The sequence below is a fragment of the Oncorhynchus mykiss genome, chromosome 13, assembly GCF_057628025.1.
Source record: "Oncorhynchus mykiss isolate SJ-2025 chromosome 13, ASM5762802v1, whole genome shotgun sequence".
Classification (NCBI taxonomy): domain Eukaryota; kingdom Metazoa; phylum Chordata; class Actinopteri; order Salmoniformes; family Salmonidae; genus Oncorhynchus; species Oncorhynchus mykiss.
Genome location: NC_143034.1, coordinates 5284526 through 5307356, shown reverse-complemented (window position 1 = coordinate 5307356; position 22831 = coordinate 5284526). Strand labels below are relative to the sequence as shown.

The 22831-nt window shown below is 41.3% G+C and overlaps 1 protein-coding gene across 2 annotated transcripts in view; it reads right to left on the bottom strand.

Annotated features, from left to right (window-relative positions):
* LOC110518115 (uncharacterized) overlaps positions 1-22831 on the bottom strand; it is a 167712-nt gene that overhangs the window by 24525 nt on the left and 120356 nt on the right. The window contains exons 1-4 of one of the 2 annotated variants that reach the window (XM_090194838.1): positions 10533-11204; positions 10070-10164; positions 9757-9934; positions 1209-2865 (exon numbers count right to left, since the gene is read on the bottom strand). The exons of the other annotated variant lie outside the window; for it this stretch is intronic. Of the exons in view, the coding sequence (XP_090050964.1) occupies positions 2015-2865; positions 9757-9934; positions 10070-10164; positions 10533-10938 (1530 nt within the window). The 5' untranslated portion in view covers positions 10939-11204 and the 3' untranslated portion in view covers positions 1209-2014. Of the gene's footprint in view, positions 1-1208; positions 2866-9756; positions 9935-10069; positions 10165-10532; positions 11205-22831 lie in introns of those variants that run through there. 2 annotated transcript variants of the gene reach the window in all.

Sequence of the window (22831 nt, the reverse complement as noted above, 5' to 3'; positions counted from 1 at the left end):
ACAGGACAACAACCCTAAGAACACAGACAAAGGACAACGCAGAAGTGGCTTCGGGACAAGTCTCTGAATGTCCTTGTGTGGCCCAGCCAGAGCCTGGACTTGAACCCGATCAAACATCTCTGGAGAGACCTGAAAATAGCTGTGCAGCGACGCTCCCCATCCAACCTGACAGAGGTTGAGAGGATCTGCAGAGAAGAATGGGAGAAAAATACAGGTGTGCCAAAGCTTGTTCCTGTTAAGACACCTGGCCAGCTGAGTGCAGGTGGGCTCTCCTGTCAACATGAGGCTCCTGTTGCAGCCCTCAAGGGCACATTGACAGATTTTCCACCTAGTCCTCTCTGGGATTCAAACAAGGGATCTTTCAGTTACTGGCCCAACACTGTTAACCGCTAGGCTACCTGCAGCAGGAGCCCCATGTTGACAGGAGAGCCCACCTGCATTCAGCTGGTCAGGGGCAGTGGTGCTCTGTAAGTAACAAATGTATCACTATCAGAGGGGTGTATTATGACATCATATAGAACTACTCAGACATTCCAAATATCACTTGATTATCAGAGGGGTGAATTATGACATCATATAGAACTACTCAGACATTCCAAATCAGGCTTCATCCACATCATGAAGGTGGATATTGATCCAACCATTTCAAAAGTAATGACTGGGCTGATGGAAACAGGATATGCCTGAACATTTTTATAAATGGTGACAGACGATATGTTAGTTCGTTTGACATGGTGGGTTGTGTCAGTAAAAACGTTTTAGTGAGAAATGGCGATGGAAACTCCTTTATGTACAAATATTCATATAATAACCATCATGTCTTAGTTAACTTGGAGTCACGTGATGATATGTTGTGTGGTCCTCCCTCTAAAACTTGGAAAACCATGTAGTTTATTAGGCTACAGATGAAATAAGTTATGAACTTCACAGGGTAGTGAAACTACATGTAATGAGCTTGATGCTCCATTCCAATACATTTTGAGGGTGACATGATGACCGATGCTTGGTTGCAATTTGACAAATAAAATAATTGCTCTCATCCATAATAATCTCATCAATCGGGTAACAATGTTTATTCAACCAGTGGGAGCGTTGTAAATGCCCCCAGGAAAGTCGAAAGAGGAACTCTTCATTGAGACAATGATAAACAGCAATCTGTGGGAGAGTTGTGGTGGATATTATAAAATAAGGATCTGCTGGAGTCCAAGTCAAACCAAGATTCTTTATTTCTGAGCTCAGAGAGAATAACAGAGTTACACAGCGCAGTGTAGACAGTCTGAATTCCTGAAGCATTGGGTGATGAGCACATATCTTTATAGTTTCCTGTTCCTGGGCTGGACTTTATTCATACAAGGACACAGGTGCAAATTGGTTTGCAACACAGAATGATACTCCCAAGAACAGGAGCTTATAATAGGACAGTTTCACAAGGTTAGTCACATACTCAGTTATGTGGACACACAAACAATTAACATTTTCCATTACAGAGTCTGAACATTTTCATTTCATTAAATCATCAGTGGGCCAACAATGCAAATGTCAACAATGGAACTAATGCATCACATCCAAATATCACTTGATTATCTGTAGTGCTGGAGGAATGACACACCCAGATAAACACACAGAGTTTTAAAAAAGGACAATTTAAAACAAGGAACCTGATCTCCTTTATATTCAAACTGAAAGACTCCATATTCACTTCATGTTTTCTAATAGAAACAAACAAATATATGTTTGAGTATACCCTGTACCATTTAATTTCATATGGTAAAGACAGGTAAACACATTGTCAGTCAACAATATAAGACAACGGGAGCACTGTGTATGTTCTCCGATGATTTTTAAGTCAATGTGATGTGAAATATCAACATACACGCTAAGAGAAGTAATTTCTCTCTCCTGTGTGGATTCTCTAATGACGTTTAAGTGACTTATGAGTAATATGTTTTCCCACAGTCTGAGCTTTTCTAAGCCTTCTCCTTTGTGTGCAGTCTAATGTGTTCTTTCAGGCTTCCTAAATGGGCAAATGGTTTGCACCCTGGGAGGAGTGGTACGGCTTCTCTCCTGTGTGTATTCTCTCATGTCGTTTCAGGTCCCCCGAATGGTTGAAACACTTTCCACATTGGGAGCAATGGTAAGGCTTCTCTCCCGTGTGTATTCTCTCATGTAGTTTCAGGTGTCCACTCTGGTTGAAAAACTTTCCACATTGGGAGCAGTGGTACGGCTTCTCTCCTGTGTGTATTCTCTCATGTTCTTTCAGCATCCCCGACCGGGTGAAACACTTTCCACATTGGGAGCAGTGGTAAGGCTTCTCTCCTGTGTGTATTCTCTCATGTAGTTTCAGGTCCCCCGAATGGTTGAAACACTTTCCACATTGGGAGCAGTGGTAAGGCTTCTCTCCTGTGTGTATTTTCTCATGTTGTTTCAGGTGTCCACTCTGGTTGAAAAACTTTCCACATTGGGAGCAGTGGTACGGCTTCTCTCCTGTGTGTATTCTCTCGTGTTGTTTCAGCATCCCCGACCGGGTGAAACACTTTCCACATTGGGAGCAGTGGTACGGCTTTTCTCCTGTGTGTATTCTCTCGTGTTGTTTCAGCATCCCCGAATGGTTGAAACACTTTCCACATTGGGAGCAGTGGTAAGGCTTCTCTCCTGTGTGTATTCTCTCATGCCGTTTCAGCACCGCCGAATGGACGAAAGACGTTCCACATTGGGAGCAGTGGTAAGGCTTCTCCCCTGTGTGTATTCTCTTATGTTTTTTCAGTTGTGCTTTCTGTTTAAAACTCTTTTCACACTGGGAGCACTGGTGTCGTCTTGCTGGTTTGGACGTCCCTGGCTCTGGTTCCTCTGAGTCTGGTCTTTCTCCTGCCAAAGATAGTGTTATTTTTAAATAGAGACCCAAATGAAACGACATGATAAAGAAACCTTGCTACGAGGGTAAATCCTAAATCAGATCTCTCAATAACCCGAGGCCAGATTTAACAATCTTAGTGTGATTTTAAAACAAATGTAGAGCTTCCTGGTAATTAGAACAGGTGGTTCTAAATATATAACTTTCATAGCTGTATGATACAATATATAACTATATAACTTTCATAGCTGTATGATACAGAATGTGACCTACACACTTCCTTAAACATAAAATAACTAAAGAAGTCATTTTGTGTGGAAGTCCAAAACTTGTTTTTACATCACAGATACAAAGCACATCAGTAACATCTCCCCGTTGTTGAAAGGGTTCGACACATTGCTCGACCAATTTCTTATTTATACATTCACAGATTTTCAACATTTTGATTATCGCTGATGTCATATTTTGGGTAAATGTTCCTAAAACTGATAGTAACAACAAAAAACAAAAATATAAACGCAACATGTAAAGTGTTGGATGTTTCATGAGCATCACTGTTGGTCAACATTTATTCTTTGCCAAGATAATCCATCCACCTGACAGGTGTGGCATATCAAGAAGCTGATTGAACAGCTTGCTTATTACACAGGTGCACCTTGTGCTGGGGATAATAAAAGGCTACTCGAAAATGTGCAGTTTGTTCACACAACAATGCCACAGGTCTCTGAGGGAGCGGGCAATTGGCATGCTGATTGCAGGAATGTCCACTGGAGCTGTTAGGAAATGTAATGTACAGTACCAGTCAAAAGGTTGGACTTACCTACTCATTCAAGGGTTTTTCTTTATTTTTACTATTTTCTACATTGTAGAATAATAAAGACATCAAAATGATTAAAAAACACATGGAATCATGTAGTAACCACAAGTGTTAAATCAAAATATATATTTTATTCTTCAAAAGTTGCCACCCTTGCTTTCTCTCAACCAGCTTCACCTGGAATCCTTTTCCAACAGTCTTGTAGGCATTCCCACATATGTTGAGAACTTGTAGGCCGCTTTCCCTTCACCTCTGCGATCCAACTCATCCCAAACCATCTTGATTTGGTTGAGGTCGGGGGATTGTGTAGGCCAGGTCATCTGATGCAGCACTCCATCACTCTTCTACTTAATCAAATAGCTCTTACACAACCTGGAAGTGTGTTGGGTCATTGTCCTGTTGAAAAACAAATGACAGTGGGACTAAGCCCAAACCAGATGGGATGGCATATAGCTGTAGAATGCTGTGGAAGTCATGCTGGTTAAGTGTGACTTGAATAAATAAATCACTGACATTGTCAATAGCAAAGCACCCGCACACCATCACATCTCCTCCTCCATGCTTCACGGTGGGAACCACACATGCGGAGATAAACTGTTCATCTACTCCTCGTCTCACAAAGACATGACGCTCGGATCCAAAAATCTCAAATTTGGACTCATCAGACCCAAGGACAGATATCCACCGGTCTAATGTCCATTGCTCGTGTTTCTTGGCCCAAGCAAGTCTCTTCTTATTATTGGTGTCCTTTAGTAGTGGTTTCCTTGCAGCAATTCGACCATGAAGGCCTGATTCACGCAGTCTCCTCTGAACCGATGATGTTGAGATGTGTCTCTTGCTTGAACTTTGTGAAGCATTTATTTGGGCTGCAATTTCTAAGGCTGGTAACTCTAATGAACTTATGCATCAGAAGTAACTCTGGATCTTCCATTCTTGTGGTGGTCCTTAAAGTAATGATGGACTGTTGTTTCTCTTTGCTTATTTGAGCTGTTCTTGACATAATATGGACTTTGTCTTTTACCCAATAGGGCTATCTTCTGTATACCACCCCTACCTTGTCACAACACAACTGATTGGCTCAAACACATTAAAACCTGTTATGGCTAGGGATTCCACTAGCGGAACATTTCGACAACATCCGGTAAAATTGCAGAGTGCAAAATATATATTTTTTTATTAGAAATATTTAACTTTCATGCATTCACAAGTGCAATACCACAAATTAAAGCTTAAGACTCCATAATGTTTCATCATTAGATGCTACAGTCCTCCTTTAAGACTCCATAATGTTTCATCATTAGATGCTACAGTCCTCCTTTAAGACTCCATAATGTTTCATCATTAGATGCTACAGTCCTCCTTTAAGACTCCATAATGTTTCATCATTAGATGCTACAGGCCTCCTTTAAGACTCCATAATGTTTCATCATTAGATGCTACAGGCCTCCTTTAAGACTCCATAATGTTTCATCATTAGATGGTACAGTCCTCCTTTAAGACTCCATAATGTTTCATCATTAGATGCTACAGGCCTCCTTTAAGACTCCATAATGTTTCATCATTAGATGCTACAGTCCTCCTTTAAGACTCCATAATGTTTCATCATTAGATGCTACAGTCCTCCTTTAAGACTCCATAATGTTTCATCATTAGGTGCTACAGTCCTCCTTTAAGACTCCATAATGTTTCATAATTAGATGCTACAGTCCTCCTTTAAGACTCCATAATGTTTCATCATTAGGTGCTACAGTCCTCCTTTAAGTCTCCATCATGTTTAGAATGTGTCTGGAAGCGCTACTCTATCTATTCTACTCTCATCCTTTCAGTTTTAATAATATTTTTAAAATAATAATGTTATAATAGGTAATAACTAACTTTAATAACTAGGGTTAATACCTGCCTGGCGCACCAACTAAATATTTCTTTAGCCCCCTCTAACAATACCGCTACAGAATTAGCATAGTAGGCCATGTAACTTAACCTGTAGTGACACCCAGCCCGTGAACGGGACAGTTATCATCATCTGACACTAATTAGCATAACGCAACGGACATAAATCTTCCTAGAAAATCTTCCTATTCATGAAAATCAAAAGTGAAATATATTGGAACACAGCTTAGCCTTTTGTTAATCACCCTGTCATCTCAGATTTTCAAAATATGCTTTACAGCCAACGCTAGACAAGCATCTGTGTAAGTTTATCATAGCCGGAAATCAGAAAATCAATCAAATTAAATCGTTTACCTTTGATGAACTTCAAATGTTTTCACTCACGAGACTCCCAGGTAGACAGCCAAAGTTCATTTTTTCATTCATTTTTTCCATTTTTTCCCAAAATATTATTTTTGTAGGCGAAATAGCTCTGTTTGTTCTTCACGTTTGGCTGAGAAATCCGAAATCCGAAAAAATCCGAAAAAATATTCAAAATTAGCTCCATAATATTGACAAAAACATGGCAAACGTTGTTTAGAATTAATCCTCAAGGTGTTTTTCTATCTATTTGATAATATGTCCGTCGGGACAATTCCTTTTTCTCTAGGACCGATTGGAGTAATGGCTACCTCTGCACTTTACGTGAGAATCTCTCTCGGAGCCACCATGTGACCACTTACGCAATGTGCCCCCATATGGCTATTCTTCAACAGAAATGCTTAAAACTACGTCACAATGCTGTAGACACCTTGGGGAATACGTAGAAAGCGTAAGCTCGTTGATGGTACATTCAAAGCCATATAGGGAGTCATTGGAACGCAGCGCTTTCAAAACCTGGGGCACTTCCGGATTGGATTTTCTCAGGCTTTCGCCTGCAACATCAGTTCTGTTATACTCACAGACAATATCTTTACAGTTTTGGAAACGTTAGAGTGTTTTCTATCCAAAGATGTCAATTATATGCATATTCTAGCATCTTCTCCTGACAAAATATCCCGTTTAAAACGGGGACGTTTTTTTCCCAAAAATGAAAATACTGCCCCCTAACACCAAGAGGTTTTAAGGTAATCAGAAATATTTAGAACTAACTTATTCCTTGACACCCATTCTGAAACTAACTGCAGCTCTATGTTAAGGGTTGCAGTCATTTCAGTCGCTGTAGTAGCTGACGTGTACAGTGTTGAGTCATCCGCATACATAGACTCACTGGCTTTACTTAAATGTCATTGGAATGTTGTTGGTAAAGATTGAAAAGAGTAGGTGCCAAACAGCTGCCCTGGGGAATTCCTGATTCTGCCTTGATTTTGTTGTACAGGCTTCCATTAAAGAACACTGTGTTCTGTCAGACAGGTAGCTCTGGGGCGGCAGGTAGCCTAGTGGTTAGAGCGGTAGGCTAGTAACCGAGAGATTGCTGGATCGAATCCCTGAGTTGACAAGGTAAAACTCTGTCGTTCTGCCCCTGAACAAGGCAGTCCTAGGCCGTCATTGAAAAAAATAATTTGTTCTTAACTGACTTGCCTAGTTAAATAAAGGTTATATTTTAAAAGAAAAACTCTTTATCCACAATACAGCAGGGGGTGTAAAGCCATACGTTTTTTCAGCACCAGACTTTGATCGATAATGTCAAATGCCGAACCGAAGTCTAACAAAACAGCCCCAACAATATTTTTATCATCAATTTCTCTCAGCCAAACAGTCATTTGCAAGTGCTGTGCTTGTTGAATGAACTTCCCTATAAGCTAAAAGTCTATATTTGTTTAATGTAAAACAGCATTGTATCTGGTCAAATATTTTTTTCCAAAAATTGTAAGGGTTGGTAACAGGCTGATTGGTCAGCTATTTAAGCCAGCAAAGGGAGCTTTACTATTCTTGGGTAGTGGAATGACTTTAGCTTCCCTCCAGGCCTGAGGGCACACACTTTCTAGTAGGCTTAAAATAAAGACAAGGCAAATAGGAATGGCAATATCGGCCGCTATTATCCTCAATTTTCCATCCACGTTGTCAGACACCAGTGACTTGTCATTGTAGATTTTATTTGCGCAAAATTTCATTGAAGATGCTCCAAAGATTTTTACAACCATTTTACTTTTTACTATCATTCTTCATGTCATTTATCTTTGTTTCATTGTGTACTTTCTTCTTTTTATTCAGTTTAGTCAAATTATGTCTCAATTTGCAATAGGTTTTCCAATCAGTTATACAGCCAGACCTATATGCCATCTCTTGGTTGAGGTCGGGGGATTGTGTAGGCCAGGTCAGATTGAATCCATGAGCTGACAAGGTAAAACTCTGTCGTTCTGCCCCTGAACAAGGCAGTCCTAGGCCGTCATTGAAAAAAATAATTTGCTCTTAACTGACTTGCCTAGTTAAATAAAGGTTACATTTTAAAAAAAAACTCTTTATCCACAATACAGCAGGGGGTGTAAAAGCCATACGTTTTTTTCAGCAGCAGACTACGATCGATAATGTCAAAAGCCACACTGAGTCAAACAAAACAGCCCCAACAATATTTTTATCATCAATTTCTCTCAGCCAATCAGTCATTTGTAAGTGCTGTGCTTGTTGAATGAACTTCCCTATAAGCTAAAAGTCTAGTCTAGTGTAAAATAGCATTGTATCTGGTCAAACACCATTTTTTAGGGTTGGTAACAGGCTGATTGGTCGGCTATTTAAGCCAGTAAAGGGAGCTTTACTATTCTTGGGGAGTGGAATGACTTTAGCTTCCCTCCAAGCCTGAGGGAACACACTTTCTAGTGGGCTTAAATTTAAGATAATGCTAATAGAACTGGCAATATCGGCTGCTATTATCCTCAATCCACGTTGTCAGACACCAGTAACATGTCATTGTTGATTTTTTCCCCAAAATTGCATCAAAGGAGTTCCAAAACTTTTTACAATCATTCTTCGTGTAATTCATAGTGTAGTTTCTTCGTTTTACTCAGTTTAGTCACATGATTTCTCAATTTGCAATAGGTTTGCCAATCAGTTATTCAGCCAGACCTATATGCCATCTCTTTTGCCTCCCTCTTCATCATACCATTTTTAAATTCCTCATCAATCCACGTGGTTTTAACAGTTTTTACAGTCATTTTCTTAATGGGTGCTGCTTATTAGTAACTGGGATAAGCAATTTCATAAACGTGTCAAGGGCAGCGTCTGGTTGCTCGTCATTACACACCACGGACCAACAAATATTGTTTCCATTGTTGGAATCGGCCAAACTTGGAACATGGAGACATTAAAGAAGTGATAGGAAGTGAAAGAGACTGGGTGTTATGTCAGAAGTTAATGGTTCTCTGAAGAAAGACAGGTGGCTTCGGAATGTGTTGGGTGGACGAGAGGAGAGCAAAGTGTGAAACAGGGGAGACGAACATCTGTGGATTAGATGAAGGAGGGGTTGAGGTCAGGACAGATTCTCATCAGGGAGATAAAGGTCTGGTATCCTGTTACTCTCTTCCTGTGGAACCATAAGATGTAAGGATTGGAGAGAAGGAGTGTCTTAAGTGCGACATATATCTGGATGGAACAAACGTTGGGTTGTCTGAATTACAGATGTACAGAACCTTTGGGAATAATTCAACTTGGTTAAAGCTTCTCTAGTGTCCGTGAGTTATTTACTGTGAAAAAAAACAACATAATAACATCAACAACATAGGAATCACCACAAACAATTGTATGACCTCTTATAAAGAACATTAGGCCCAGCCTATTGGACTTTGGTTGTCCTAGATATGACTACTATATTGTGATCACAACAGCCGATGAATTTGGATACTGCTTTCAAACACATTTCTGCAGCAATAGTAAAGATATGATCAAAATATGTTGATGATTCAATTTCTGTACTGTTTGTAACTACCCTGGTAGGTTGATTGATAAACTGAACCAAGTTTATGGAATGTTTTTGTAAAACAAGCACCTTACATTAGGTCATCTTGAAACTTTCCCTCTAAAGCTAACTTTCATCAAGGTTTTATATGGTCTATCGGTTTCTCTCTTTTCATTGGCCGAATCCTTTTTCAGTGTTATGATATTCATTACATCCATATACACTACTCTATCTTCCTGTCAACTAACAGAACTCTGCTGGTTGTCCTGGTAACAGATACCAGTGGGCAGATCTATTTATTTGTTCAAACTGAACTACAGCACTTACTTTGATGTGTCAAATCTGATCCTTTCTTCTCTTCTCCTCCTCTCACAGTTCCACTCAGCCCTGTTGTTTTCCTGCAGTCCACCAGCAGCACAGACAACCTCTTCATACCCAGCAGTAAGGTGTTTCCGGGAGAGGCATGACACGGGGACTCCGGGAGAGAGGAAGGGCTAGCGTTGTCCTGGTAACCATAAAGAGGAGACACAGACACATACCATTATGGATGCTGATGTCACTGTTGTCATAAACTGCTTTACAGAAACACAGCCCAGACCCAGATAGAGCAAGCTGTATGCTAGACCAGACCAAGCTGTACCATCTGGTGTTCTGATCTGGAGAGACTCTTCTCTGCCTCGTCAGCATCAGGATGTTGAGTCTCCCCAGAGGATCCACGATAGTCATGTCTCTCTCCTGTGTTAACGAGAACATCAAACAGATGGTGAACTTATTACCATCATCAATTATTACTGTCTATTACAGTCATAGGGTCTTATCAGAGGCATTAATATCTCTAAATTAATTGGGTGCCTTTTGTGTCCCTTTGATATTTTAAGTATAAATTATGCTCCATTATTACATTTTAAAAGCCTGTTATATATAATTAAATCTAATTTAAAAGTCCCAAAAATATATGTAGCAATGGCAGATTGACCCTTTAACAATTTATATAGTACTGAACATCACATTGAAGTGAAGAACTTAAGTAGAATGCCCCTTAAAACCACACATTAGTTCAACAACTGCATAGTTTGTGCCCCTGTTTTTAAGACAATACTCACTGGTGTTAATGAGATATTCTGTCTCCTCCTCTTTCACTCCCAAAACGTCTTCCTCCTTCACCTTTACTGAGATATAAGCTTTTAGAGAGGAAGAGGATGCTTTCTCTTCTTTCCCTATAACAGCCTCCTCTTCCATTCTGAAAGGTTCTTTCTCTCCTTTCACTGTAATATCCTCCTCTTCGTCTTTCACGACAATGTTCAGCGGCAGAGCATCTTTCTCTCCTTTCACTGTAATATCCTCCTCTTCGTCTTTCACGACAATGTTCAGCGGCAGAGCATCTTTCTCTCCTTTCACTGTAATATCCTCCTCTTCATCTTTCACGACAATGTTCAGCGCCAGAGCTTCTTTCTCCGTACAGCAGACATCCACTTCTTTAGCAGGGGGTGAGTAGTTTAATGAGCTCATGGTCAGGGATGTTAGCTAGCTAGTTAGCATTAGCGTCTAGCCTAGTGCTAGGCTCAGTATCAATCTTTAACAAATTTGCAAATTGAACAAGCAAATTAGGTTCAAGTTAACGTCAACTGAAATGTGTTTTAAACACTGCGATTAGCTAATGCACATTAACATGGTCTAAAACGTCAATCTGTAAGTTTTATGTTGTCTAGCAAGCTATCGAGGTGGTTGAAAGAGTTGGCGCCTTGTTGTTCTTGAAGAAGCGTCCCGTCCAGTCCATTATACGTCACGCAAGAAGCATCACCTGAAAGACGCTCGTCGCCATCTGCTGGCTGGAGTGGGTAACGCAGTTTGGAAACAATAGTTACAACACTTTTTGTATTGGAAAGAACGTCATAATTATTTAACAACTAGCTGATATATTTTCTCTTTCGTCATACAACTACTACTTTCCTGTACACAGACGTAAAAGCGTAATATGAATATGTAGATGATGAATAAATACTTCTATGAATAGGTAGTGTGTTAATACACATTTTCTCTGTTAATTTTTTACACAAATTATCAATGAACCTACTAGGTACCTCCCCAAAGCCTTAAACACGGGCACCCTCATAGATATCATCCTAACCAACTTGCCCTCTAAATACACCTCTGCTGTTATCAACCAAGATCTCAGCGATCACTGCCTCATTGCCTGCATCCGTAATGGGTCAGCGGTCAAACGACCTCCACTCATCACTGTCAAACGCTCCCTGAAACACTTCAGCGAGCAGGCCTTTCTAATCGACCTGGCCGGGATATCCCGGAAGGACATTGATCTCATCCCGTCAGTAGAGGATGCCTGGGTATTTTTTTTAAAATGCCTTTCTAACCATCTTAAATAAGCATGCCCCATTCAAGAAATTTAGAACCAGGAACAGATATAGCCCTTGGTTCTCCCCAGACCTGACTGCCCTTAACCAACACAAAAACATCCTATGGCGTTCTGCATTAGCATCGAACAGCCCCCGTGATATGCAGCTGTTCAGGGAAGCTAGAAACCATTATACACAGGCAGTTAGAAAAGCCAAGGTTAGCTTTTTCAAGCAGAAATTTGCTTCCTGCAACACTAACTCAAAAAAGTTCTGGAACACTGTAAAGTCCATGGAGAATAAGAACACCTCCTCCCTACTGCCCACTGCACTGAAGATAGGAAACACTGTCACCACTGATAAATCCACCATAATTGAGAATTTCAATAAGCATTTTTCTATGGCTGGCCATGCTTTCCACCTGGCTACTCCTACCCCGGTCAACAGCACTGCACCCCCCACAGCAACTCGCCCAAGCCTTCCCCATTTCTCTTTCTCCCAAATCCAGTCAGCTGATGTTCTGACAGAGCGGCAAAATCTGGACCCCTACAAATCAACCCGGGCTAGACAATCTGGACCCTTTCTTTCTAAAATTATCTGCCGAAATTGTTGCCACCCCTATTACTAGCCTGTTCAACCTCTCTTTCGTGTCGTCTGACATTCCCAAAGATTGGAAAGTAGCTGCGGTCATCCCCCTCTTCAAAGGGGGGGACACTCTTGACCCAAACTGCTACAGACCTTAATCTATCCTACCTTGTCTTTCTAAGGTCTTTGAAAGCAAAGTCAACCAACAGATTACCGACCATTTTGAATCTCACCATACCTTTTCTGCTATGCAATCTGGTTTCAGAGCTGGTCATGGGTGCACCTCAGCCACGCTCAAGATCCTAAACGGTATCTTAACCGCCATTGATAAGAAACATTACTGTGCAGCCGTATTCATTGATCTGGCCAAGGCTTTCAACTCTGTCAATCACCACATCCTCATCGGCAGACTCAACAGCCTTGGTTTCTCAAATAATTGCCTCGCCTGGTTCACCAACTACTTCTCTGATAGAGTTCAATGTGTAAAATCGGAGGGTCTGCTGTCCGGACCTCTGGCAGTCTCTATGGGGGTGCCACAGGGTTCAATTGTTGGACCGACTCTCTTCTCTGTATACATCAATGATGTCGCTCTTGCTGCTGGTGAGTCTCTGATCCACCTCTACGCAGACAACATCATTCTGTATACTTCTGGCCCTTCTTAGGACACTGTGTTAACAACCCTCCAGGCAAGCTTCAATGCCATACAACTCTCCTTCCGTGGCCTCCAATTGCTCTTAAATACAAGTAAAACTAAATGCATGCTCTTCAACCGATCGCTGCCTGCACCTGCCCGCCTGTCCAACATCACTACTCTGGACGGCTCTGACTTAGAATACGTGGACAACTACAAATACCTAGGTGTCTGGTTAGACTGTAAACTCTCCTTCCAGACCCACATCAAACATCTCCAATCCAGAGTTAAATATAGAATTGGCTTCCTATTTCGCAACAAAGCATCCTTCACTCATGCTGCCAAACATACCCTTGTAAAACTGACCATCCTACCAATCCTCGACTTCGGTGATGTCATTTACAAAATAGCCTCCAATACCCTACTCAACAAATTGGATGCAGTCTATCACAGTGCAATCTGTTTTGTCACCAAAGCCCCATATACTACCCACCATTGCAACCTGTACGCTCTCGTTGGCTGGCCCTCGCTTCATACTCGTTGCCAAACCCACTGGCTCCATGTCATCTACAAGATCCTGCTATGTAAAGTCCCCCCTTATCTCATCTCGCTGGTCACCATAGCATCACCCACCTGTAGCACGCCCTCCAGCAGGTATATCTTTCTGGTCACCCCCAAAACCAATAATTTCTTTGGCTGCCTCTCCTTCCAGTTCTCTGCTACCAATGACTGGAACGAACTACAAAAATCTCTGAAATTGGAAACACTTATCTCCCTCACTAGCTTTAAGCACCAACTGTCAGAGCAGCTCACAGATTACTGCACCTGTACATAGCCCACCTATAATTTAAGGCCAAACAACTACCTCTTTCCCTACTATATTTATTTTATTTATTTTGCTCCTTTGCACCCCATTATTTTTATTTCTACTTTGCACATTCTTCCACTGCAAATCTACCATTCCAGTGTTTTACTTGCTATATTGTATTTACTTTGCCACCATGGCCTTCTTGCCTTTACCTCCCTTATCTCACCTCATTTGCTCACATCGTATATAGACTTGTTTATACTGTATTATTGACTGTATGTTTGTTTTACTTTGGTGTAACTCTGTCCTTGTATGTGTCGAACTGCTTTGCTTTATCTTGGCAAGGTCTCAACTTGCCTACCTGGTTAAATAAAGGTGGTCTCAACTTGCCTACCTGGTTAAATAAAGGTGTTCTCAACTTGCCTACCTGGTTAAATAAAGGTGAAATAAAATAAAAAGTGTATCTATGATAAAAAATGACAGACCTCTACATGCTTTGTAAGTAGGAAACACTGCCGATTTTGCAGGCTATCAAATACTTGTTCTCCCCACTGTATAGCCATATTATAAAGTATGAAAAGGCTTGTTCGTTCACATGTCATGAATTCACTATGACATGATATTTGTATACGTTTTGTTAGACTTTTATTATGTAATAGATCATATGGGTTGAAAAGTGTTTCATTAGAAAAGTATGAAAATCAAATTAAATATTATTATTCACAACCGGTGTAGACCTTAGTGAAATGCTTACTTACAAGCCCTTAACCAACAATGCAGTTAAGAAAAATACTTGTAAAGTACAAAAAAAAGTCCCTCTGACACCGCCTGGTATAGAAGTCCTGAGTGGCAGGAAGCTTGGCCCTAGTGATGTACTGGGCCGTATGCACTGCCCTCTGTAGTGCATTGCGGCCAGAGGCCGAGCAGTTGCCAAACCAGGCAGTGATGCAATCAGTCAGGATGCTCTCGATGGTGCAGCTGTAGAACGTTTTGAGGATCTGAGGACCCATGACAAATCTTTTCAGTATCCTCAGGGGGAATAGGTTTTGTCATGCCCTCTTCATGACTGTCTTGGTGTGCTTGGACCATGACAGTTTGTTGGTGATGCGTACACCAAGGAACTTGAAACTCTCAACCTGCTCCACTACAGCTCTGTCAATGAGAATGGGGCATGCTTGGTCCTCCTTTTCCTGTAGTCCACAATCATCTCCTTTATCTTGATCACATTGAGGGACTGGTTGCTGTCCTGGCACCACACGACCAGGTCTCTGACCTCCTCCCTGTAGGCTTTGTTGTTGTTGTCAGTGATCAGGCCTGATGACACTGTTCAATGATGGCGTTGGAGTCGTGTCTGGCCATGCAGTCATGAGTGAACAGGGAGTACAGGAGGGGGCTGAGCATGCACCCCTGAGGGGCTCCCCGTGATGAGGATCACCGTGGCAGATGTGTTGTTACTTACTCTTACCACCTGGGGGTGGCTCATCAAGAAGTCCAGGATCTAGTTGCAGAGGGAGATGTTTAGTCCCAGGTTCCTAAGCTTAAAGATGAGCTTTGAGGGCACTATGGTGTTGAAAGCGGAGCTGTAGTCAATGAATAGCATTCTCACTTCTTTTTTTTATCTAGGCAAGTCAGTTAAAGAACAAATTCTTATTTACAATGACAGCCTATGAAAGTGGGTTAACTGCCATGTTCACGGGTAGAAAGACAGATTTTTACCTTGTTAGCTCAGAGATTCAATCTAGCACCTTTACGGTTACTGGCACAATTTTCTAACCACCTGCCGCCTCTACAGTCATGGCCAAAAGTTTTGAGAATGACACAAATATTAATTTCCACAAAGTTTACTGCTTCAGTGTCTTTATATATTTTTGTCAGATGTTACTATGGAATAGTGAAGTATAATTACAAGCATTTCATAAGTGTCAAAGGCTTTTATTGACAATTACATGAAGTTGATGCAAAGAGTCAATATTTGCAGTGTTGACCCTTCTTTTTCAAGACCTCTGCAATCCACCCTGGCATGCTGTCAATTAACGTCTGGGCCACATCCTGACTGATGGCAGCCCATTCTTGCATAATCAATGCTTGGAGTTTGTCAGAATTTGTGGGTTTTCGTTTGTCCACCCGCCTCTTGAGGATTGAACACCAGTGCTCAATGGGATTAAGGTCTGGGGAGTTTCCTGACCCTGGACCCAAAATATCGATGTTTTGTTCCCCGAGCCACTTAGATATCCCTTTTGCCTTATGGCAAGGTCATGCTGGAAAAGCCATTGTTCATCACCAAACTGTTCCTGGATGGTTGGGAGAAGTTGCTCTCGGAGGATGTGTTGGTACCATTCTTTATTCATGGCTGTGTTCTGAGGAAAATGTTTGAGTGAGCCCACACCCTTGGCTGAGAAGCAACCCCACACTTGAATGGTCTCAGGATGCTTTACTGTTGGCATGACACAGGGTTGATGGTAGCGCTCACCTTGTCTTCTCCAGACAAGCTTTTTTCCGGATGCCCCAAACAATCGTAAATGGGATTCATGAGAGAAAATGACTTTACCCCAGTCCTCAGCAGTCCAATCCCTGTACCTTTTGCAAAACATCAGTCTGTCCCTGATGTTTTTCCTGGAGAGAAGAGGCTTCTTTGCTGCCCTTCTTGACAACAGGCCATCCTCCAAAAGTCTTCGCCTCACTGTGCGTGCAGATGCACTCACACCTGCCTGCTGCTCTCACACCTGCCTGCTGCCATTCCTGAGCAAGCTCTGTACTGGTGGTGCCCCGATCCCGCAGCTGAATCAACTTTAGGAGACGGTCCTGGCGCTTGCTGGACTTTCTTGGGCACCCTGAAGCCTTCTTCACAACAATTGAACCGCTCTCCTTGAAGTTCTTGATGATCCGATAAATGATTGATTTAGGTGCAATCTTACTGGCAGCAATATCCTTGCCTGAGAAGCCCTTTTTGTGCAAAGCAATGATGACGGCACGTGTTTCCTTGCAGGTAACCATCGTTGACAGAGGAAGAACAATGATTCCAAGCACCACCCTCCTTTTGAAGCTTCCAGTCTGTTATTCTGGAAGAATTTGTTCTTAACTGACTTGCCTAGTTAAATAAAGGTAAAAAATAAATAAAAAAAAATGTAAAATTCATACTCAATCAGCATGACAGAGTGATCTCCAGCCTTGTCCTCGTCAACACTCACACCTGTGTTAACGAGAGAATCACTGACATGATGTCAGCTGGTCCTTTTGTGGCAGGGCTGAAATGCAGTGGAAATGTTTTTGGGGATTCAGTTCATTTGAATGGCAAAGAGGGACTTTGCAATTAATTGCAATTCATCTGATCACTCTTCATAAGATTCTGGAGTATCTTCAAATTGCCGTCATACAAACGGAGGCAGCAGACTTTGTGAAAATTAATATTTGTATCATTCTCAAAAATTTTGGCCACGACTTTACATAGGTATTCCTTTTGTCCAGATGTGAAAGGGCAGTGTTGAGTGCAATAGAGATTGCATCATTTGTGGATCTGTTGGGGCGGTATGCAAATTAGAGTGGGTCCAGGGTTTCTTGGATAATGGTGGGGTGTGAGCCATGACCAGCCTTTCAAAGCAATTGATGGCTACAGACGTGAGTCTCTGATCTGATGAAACCAAGATTAAACTCTTTGGCCTGAATGCCAAGCGTCAGGTCTGGAAGAAACCTGGCACGATTCCTACGGTGAAGCGTGGTGGTGGCAGCATCATGGTGTGGGGATGTTTTTCAGCGGCAGGGACTGGGAGACTAGTCAGGATCGAGGGAAAGATGAACGGAGCAAAGTACAGAGAGATAATTGATGAAAACCTGCTCAAGAGCACTCAGGACCTCAGACTGGGGCAAAGGTTCATCTTCCAACAGGACAAAGACCCTAAGCACACAGCAAAGACAACATAGAAGTGGCTTTGGGACAAGTCTGATTGTCCTTGAGTGGCCCTGCCAGAATCCGGATTGTAATCCGATCGAACAACTCTGAAGAAATCCTGAAAATAGCTGCGCAGTGACGCTCTCCATCCAACCTGACAGATCTTGAGAGGATCTGCAGAGAAGAATGGGAGAAACTCCACAAATACAGATGTGCCAAGATTGTAGTGTCATACCCAAGGTGGCTTGAGGCTATAATCACTGCCAAAGGTGCTTCAACAAAGCACTGAGTAAAGGTTCTGAATACTTATTTAAATGTGATATTTCAGTTTTAATTTTAAAATGCATATGCATACATTTCTAATCCTGTTTTTGCTTAGTCATTATAGGGTGTTGTTGTGCAGATTCATGAGGGAAACCTACCAATTTAATCCATTTTAGAATATTCCAGTAAATTCAGGAAGTAAACTGAAAATTCCAATTCTCTTCTATAGTTTTCAATGAGGAAAATGTGGAATTTGGTTTACTTTCTGAATTAACTGGAAATTAAATGGATTTGACTCCAACCCTGGTTTTACTACAAATCTGTCAACGTCATCATTTAGTCAATCGATGTTATAATGCATAAAGCTCACAGATGTGATTGTTCTCATTCAGAGTAAATTATTCTAATTGAATAAAACAGAATTAAACAAATCAAATGTATTATGTACCTGAATAACTTCAACAACCTGGTTGATTCTCTGGTTGATTCTCTGGTTGATTCTCTGGTTGATTCTCTGGTTGATTCTCTGTTCAACAACACTGACTGTGAATCAATCTGGTTGATTCTCTGCTCAACAACACTGACTGTGAATCAATCTGGTTGATTCTCTGGTTGATTCTCTGCTCAACAACACTGACTGTGAATCAATCTGGTTGATTCTCTGCTCAACAACACTGACTGTGAATCAATCTAGTTGATTCTCTGGTTGATTCTCTGCTCAACAACACTGACTGTGAATCAATCTGGTTGATTCTCTGCTCAACAACACTGACTGTGAATCAATCTGGTTGATTCTCTGGTTGATTCTCAGCTCAACAACACTGACTGTGAATCAATCTAGTTGATTATCTGGTTGATTCTCTGCTCAACAACACTGACTGTGAAACTCTCATTGTTTGAAGCAGTTGTGGTCTTTGTTGGCATGTATCCAGACCCCAGAATGGTAGTAGAAAGGAGCCTGTTCCCTGCATGCTTCCTCACAATCATTGGCTGGATCGACCACTCCCCCAACTGACCACAGGACCAGTATTGCTGTCTGATCTTCATTCCTACAGCCTTCATCTCCATCCCTGGAGTCTCTTCACTGACTGATCTTCATTCCTACCGCCTTCATCACCGTCCCTGGAGTCTCTTCACTGACTGATCTTCATTCCTACAGCCTTCATCTCCGTCCCTGGAGTCTCTTCACCGGGTAAGTATAGATAGTATAAGAAACCTGTCCCATTCTACTTGTCTATTATCTTTGTTTAGAAATAGTCATTTGTGTGACCTACTGATTTTCCCTATAATTTCTTTTAAGGATTTAGAAATATAGAAATGGTAGAAGGAGGAATGTCAGAGTCTGGAATATAAATATATACAGTGCCTTGCGAAAGTATTCGGCCCCCTTGAACTTTGCGACCTTTTGCCACATTTCAGGCTTCAAACATAAAGATATAAAACTGTATTTTTTTGTGAAGAATCAACAACAAGTGGGACACAATCATGAAGTGGAATGACATTTATTGGATATTTCAAACTTTTTTAACAAATCAAAAACTGAAAAATTGGGCGTGCAAAATTATTCAGCCCCCTTAAGTTAATACTTAAAAAAGGACTGTTTAAAAGAAGGAACCTGATCTTCTTTATATTCAAACTGACAGACTCCATATTCAATTCATGTTTTCTAATAGAAACAAACAACTATATGTTTAAGTATACTTTGTACAATTCACTTTCATCTGGTAAAAACAAGTAAACACATTCTTAGTCAACAATATAAGACAACAGGAGCACTGTGTATGTTCTCTGATTCATTTTAAGTCAATGTGATGTGAAATATCAATATTACAAGTAATTCTTCTCTTTTGTGTGGATTCTCTTATGACATTGAAGTGACTGTGATGAGTAATATGTTTTCCCACAGTCTGAGTATTTTGTAAGCCTTCTCATGTATTCTTTCAGGCTTCCTAAATGGGCAAACGCTTTGCACACTGGGAGCAGTGGTAAAGCTTCTCCCCTGTGTGCAGTCTCATGTGTTTTAATTTTTAAAATGTTTAATTTTACCTCCCTTTTTCTCCCCAATATCGTGGTATCTAATTGTTAGTAGCTACAATCTTGTCTCATCGCTACAACTCCCGTACGGGCTCGGGAAAGACGAAGGTCAAAGTCATGCGTCCTCCGATACACAACCCAACCAAATCGCAGTGTTAAGCAGTGTTAAGGCTTCTCCCCTGTGTGTATTTTCCCCTGTTGGTTCAGGTGTCCTTTCTGGTTAAAACTCTTTCCAGGACCTCAACTCTTTTCTATTTTTACCAATGACCATACAGTTTTTAAATTCCTGATCAATCCATGGAGCCTTAACAGTTCTAACAGTCAGTTTCTTAACAGGTACATGTTTATCAATAATTGGAAGAAACAATTTAATATGGTAAAAACAGGTAAACACATTGTCAGTGTACAATATAAGACAACGGGAGCACTGTGTGTGTTCTCTGATGAATTTTAAGTCAATGTGATGTGAAATATCAATATACACGCTAAGAGAAGTCATTTCTCTCTCCTGTGTGGATTCTCTAAAGACGTTTAAGTGACTGTTATGAGTAATATGTTTTCCCACAGTCTGAGCTTTTTTAAGCCTTCTCCGCTGTGTGCAGTCTCATGTGTTCTTTCAGGCTTCCTAAATGGGCAAAAGCTTTGCACCCTGGGAGGAGTGGAAAGGCTTCTCCCCTGTGTGTATTCTCTCGTGTCGTTTCAGCCCCCCTGACCGGTTGAAACACTTTCCACACTGGGAGCAGTGGTAAGGCTTCTCACCTGTGTGTATTCTCTCATGATGTTTCAGGTACCCTAAATTGTTAAAACTCTTTCCACACTGGGAGCAGTGATAAGGCTTCTCTCCTATGTGTATTCTCTCATGTCGTTTCAGGTTCCCTAAATTGTTAAAACTCTTTCCACACTGGGAGCAGTGGTAAGGCTTCTCTCCTGTGTGTATTCTCTCATGTTTTTTTAGCTCCCCTGAACAGACGAAACACTTTCCACAGTGGGAGCAGTGGTAAGGCTTCTCTCCTGTGTGTATTCTCTCGTGTTGGTTCAGGCATGCTTTCCGGTTGAAACTCTTTCCACACTGGGAGCAGTGGTAAGGCTTCTCTCCTGTGTGTATTCTCTCATGTTGTTTCAGATCCCCTGGACAGACGAAACAACTTCCACATTGGGAGCAGTGGTAAGGCTTCTCTCCTGTGTGTATTCTCTCGTGTTGGTTCAGGTATGTTTTCCGGTTGAAACTCTTCCCGCAATGGGAGCAGTGGTAGGGCTTCTCTCCTGTGTGTATTCTCTCATGAGCTTTCAGGGTCTCTTTCCGGTTGAAACTCTTTCCACACTGGGAGCAGTGGTAAGGCTTCTTTCCTGTGTGTATTCTCTCATGCTGTTTCAGCGTCCCTGAATGGTTGAAACTCTTTCCACACTGGGAGCAGCGGTAAGGCTTCTCTCTTGTGTGTATTCTCTCATGTTGTTTCAGCTCCCCCAAACGGACGAAACTCTTCCCGCACTGGGAGCAGTGGTAAGGTTTCTCCCCTGTGTGTATTATCTCGTGTTGTTTCAGGTGTGCTTTATGGTTAAAACTCTTTCCACAGTGGGAGCACTGGTGTCGTCTTGCTGGTTTGGACGTCCCTGGCTCTGGTTCCTCTGAGTCTGGTCTTTCTCCTGCCAAATACAGTGTTATTTTTACATTACTTATTTTATTCATCCTGTTTTACAAGTCAGAACACAAAAACCTAGACAGTTCTAGGACACTGAAGACACAGACGTCGCTGGATTCAAATTGAACAGGTGGTTCTAAATATATAACATTCATAGCTGTATGATACATAATGTGACCTACACACTTCCTTAAACATAAAATAACTAAAGAAGTAATTTTGTGTGGAAGTCCAAAATTTGTTTTTACATCGAAGATACAAAGCACATCAGTAACATCTCCCTGTTGTTGAAAGGGTTTGACACATTGCTGTTTAAATGGACCAATTTCTTATTTAGACATTCACAGATTTTCAACATTTTGATTATCGCTGAGGTCATATTTTGGGTAAAGTAAAAAATAAGGTGAAGTATTTGGGTAAATGTTCCTAAAACTGATAGTAACTACAATAAACAAAAATATAAACGCAACATGTAAAGTGTTGGATGTTTCATGAGCTGAAAAAAAAGATATCAGAATTTTTTACATCCCTGTTAGTCAACATTTATTCTTTGCCAAGATAATCCATCCACCTGACAGGTGTGGCATATCAAGAAGCTGATTGAACAGAGTGATTGTTACACAGGTGCACCCTGTGCTGGGGGTAATAAAAGGCTACTCGAAAATGTGCAGTTTGGTCACACAACAATGCCACAGATCTCTGAGGGAGCGGGCAATTGGCATGCTGACTGCAGGAATGTCCACTGGAGCTGTTGTCAGGGAATTGAATGTACAGTACCAGTCAAAAGTTTGGACTCACCTACTCATTCAAGGGTTTTTCTTTATTTTTACTATTTTCTACATTGTAAAATAATGGAGAAGACATCAAAATGATTAAAAACACATGGAATCATGTAGTAACCACAAGTGTTAAATCAAAATATATATTTTATTCTTCAAAAGTTGCCACCCTTGCTTTCTCTCAACCAGCTTCACCTGGAATCCTTTTCCAACAGTCTTGTAGGAGTTCCATATATGCTGAGAACTTGTAGGCTGCTTTTCCTTCACTCTGCGATCCAACTAATCCCAAACCATCTCGATTTGGGTGAGGTCGAGGCCAGGTCATCTGATGCAGCACTCCATCTTGGTCAAATAGCTCTTACACAGCCTGGAGGTGTGTTGGGTCATTGTCCTGTTGAAAAACAATTGACAGTGGGACTAAGCC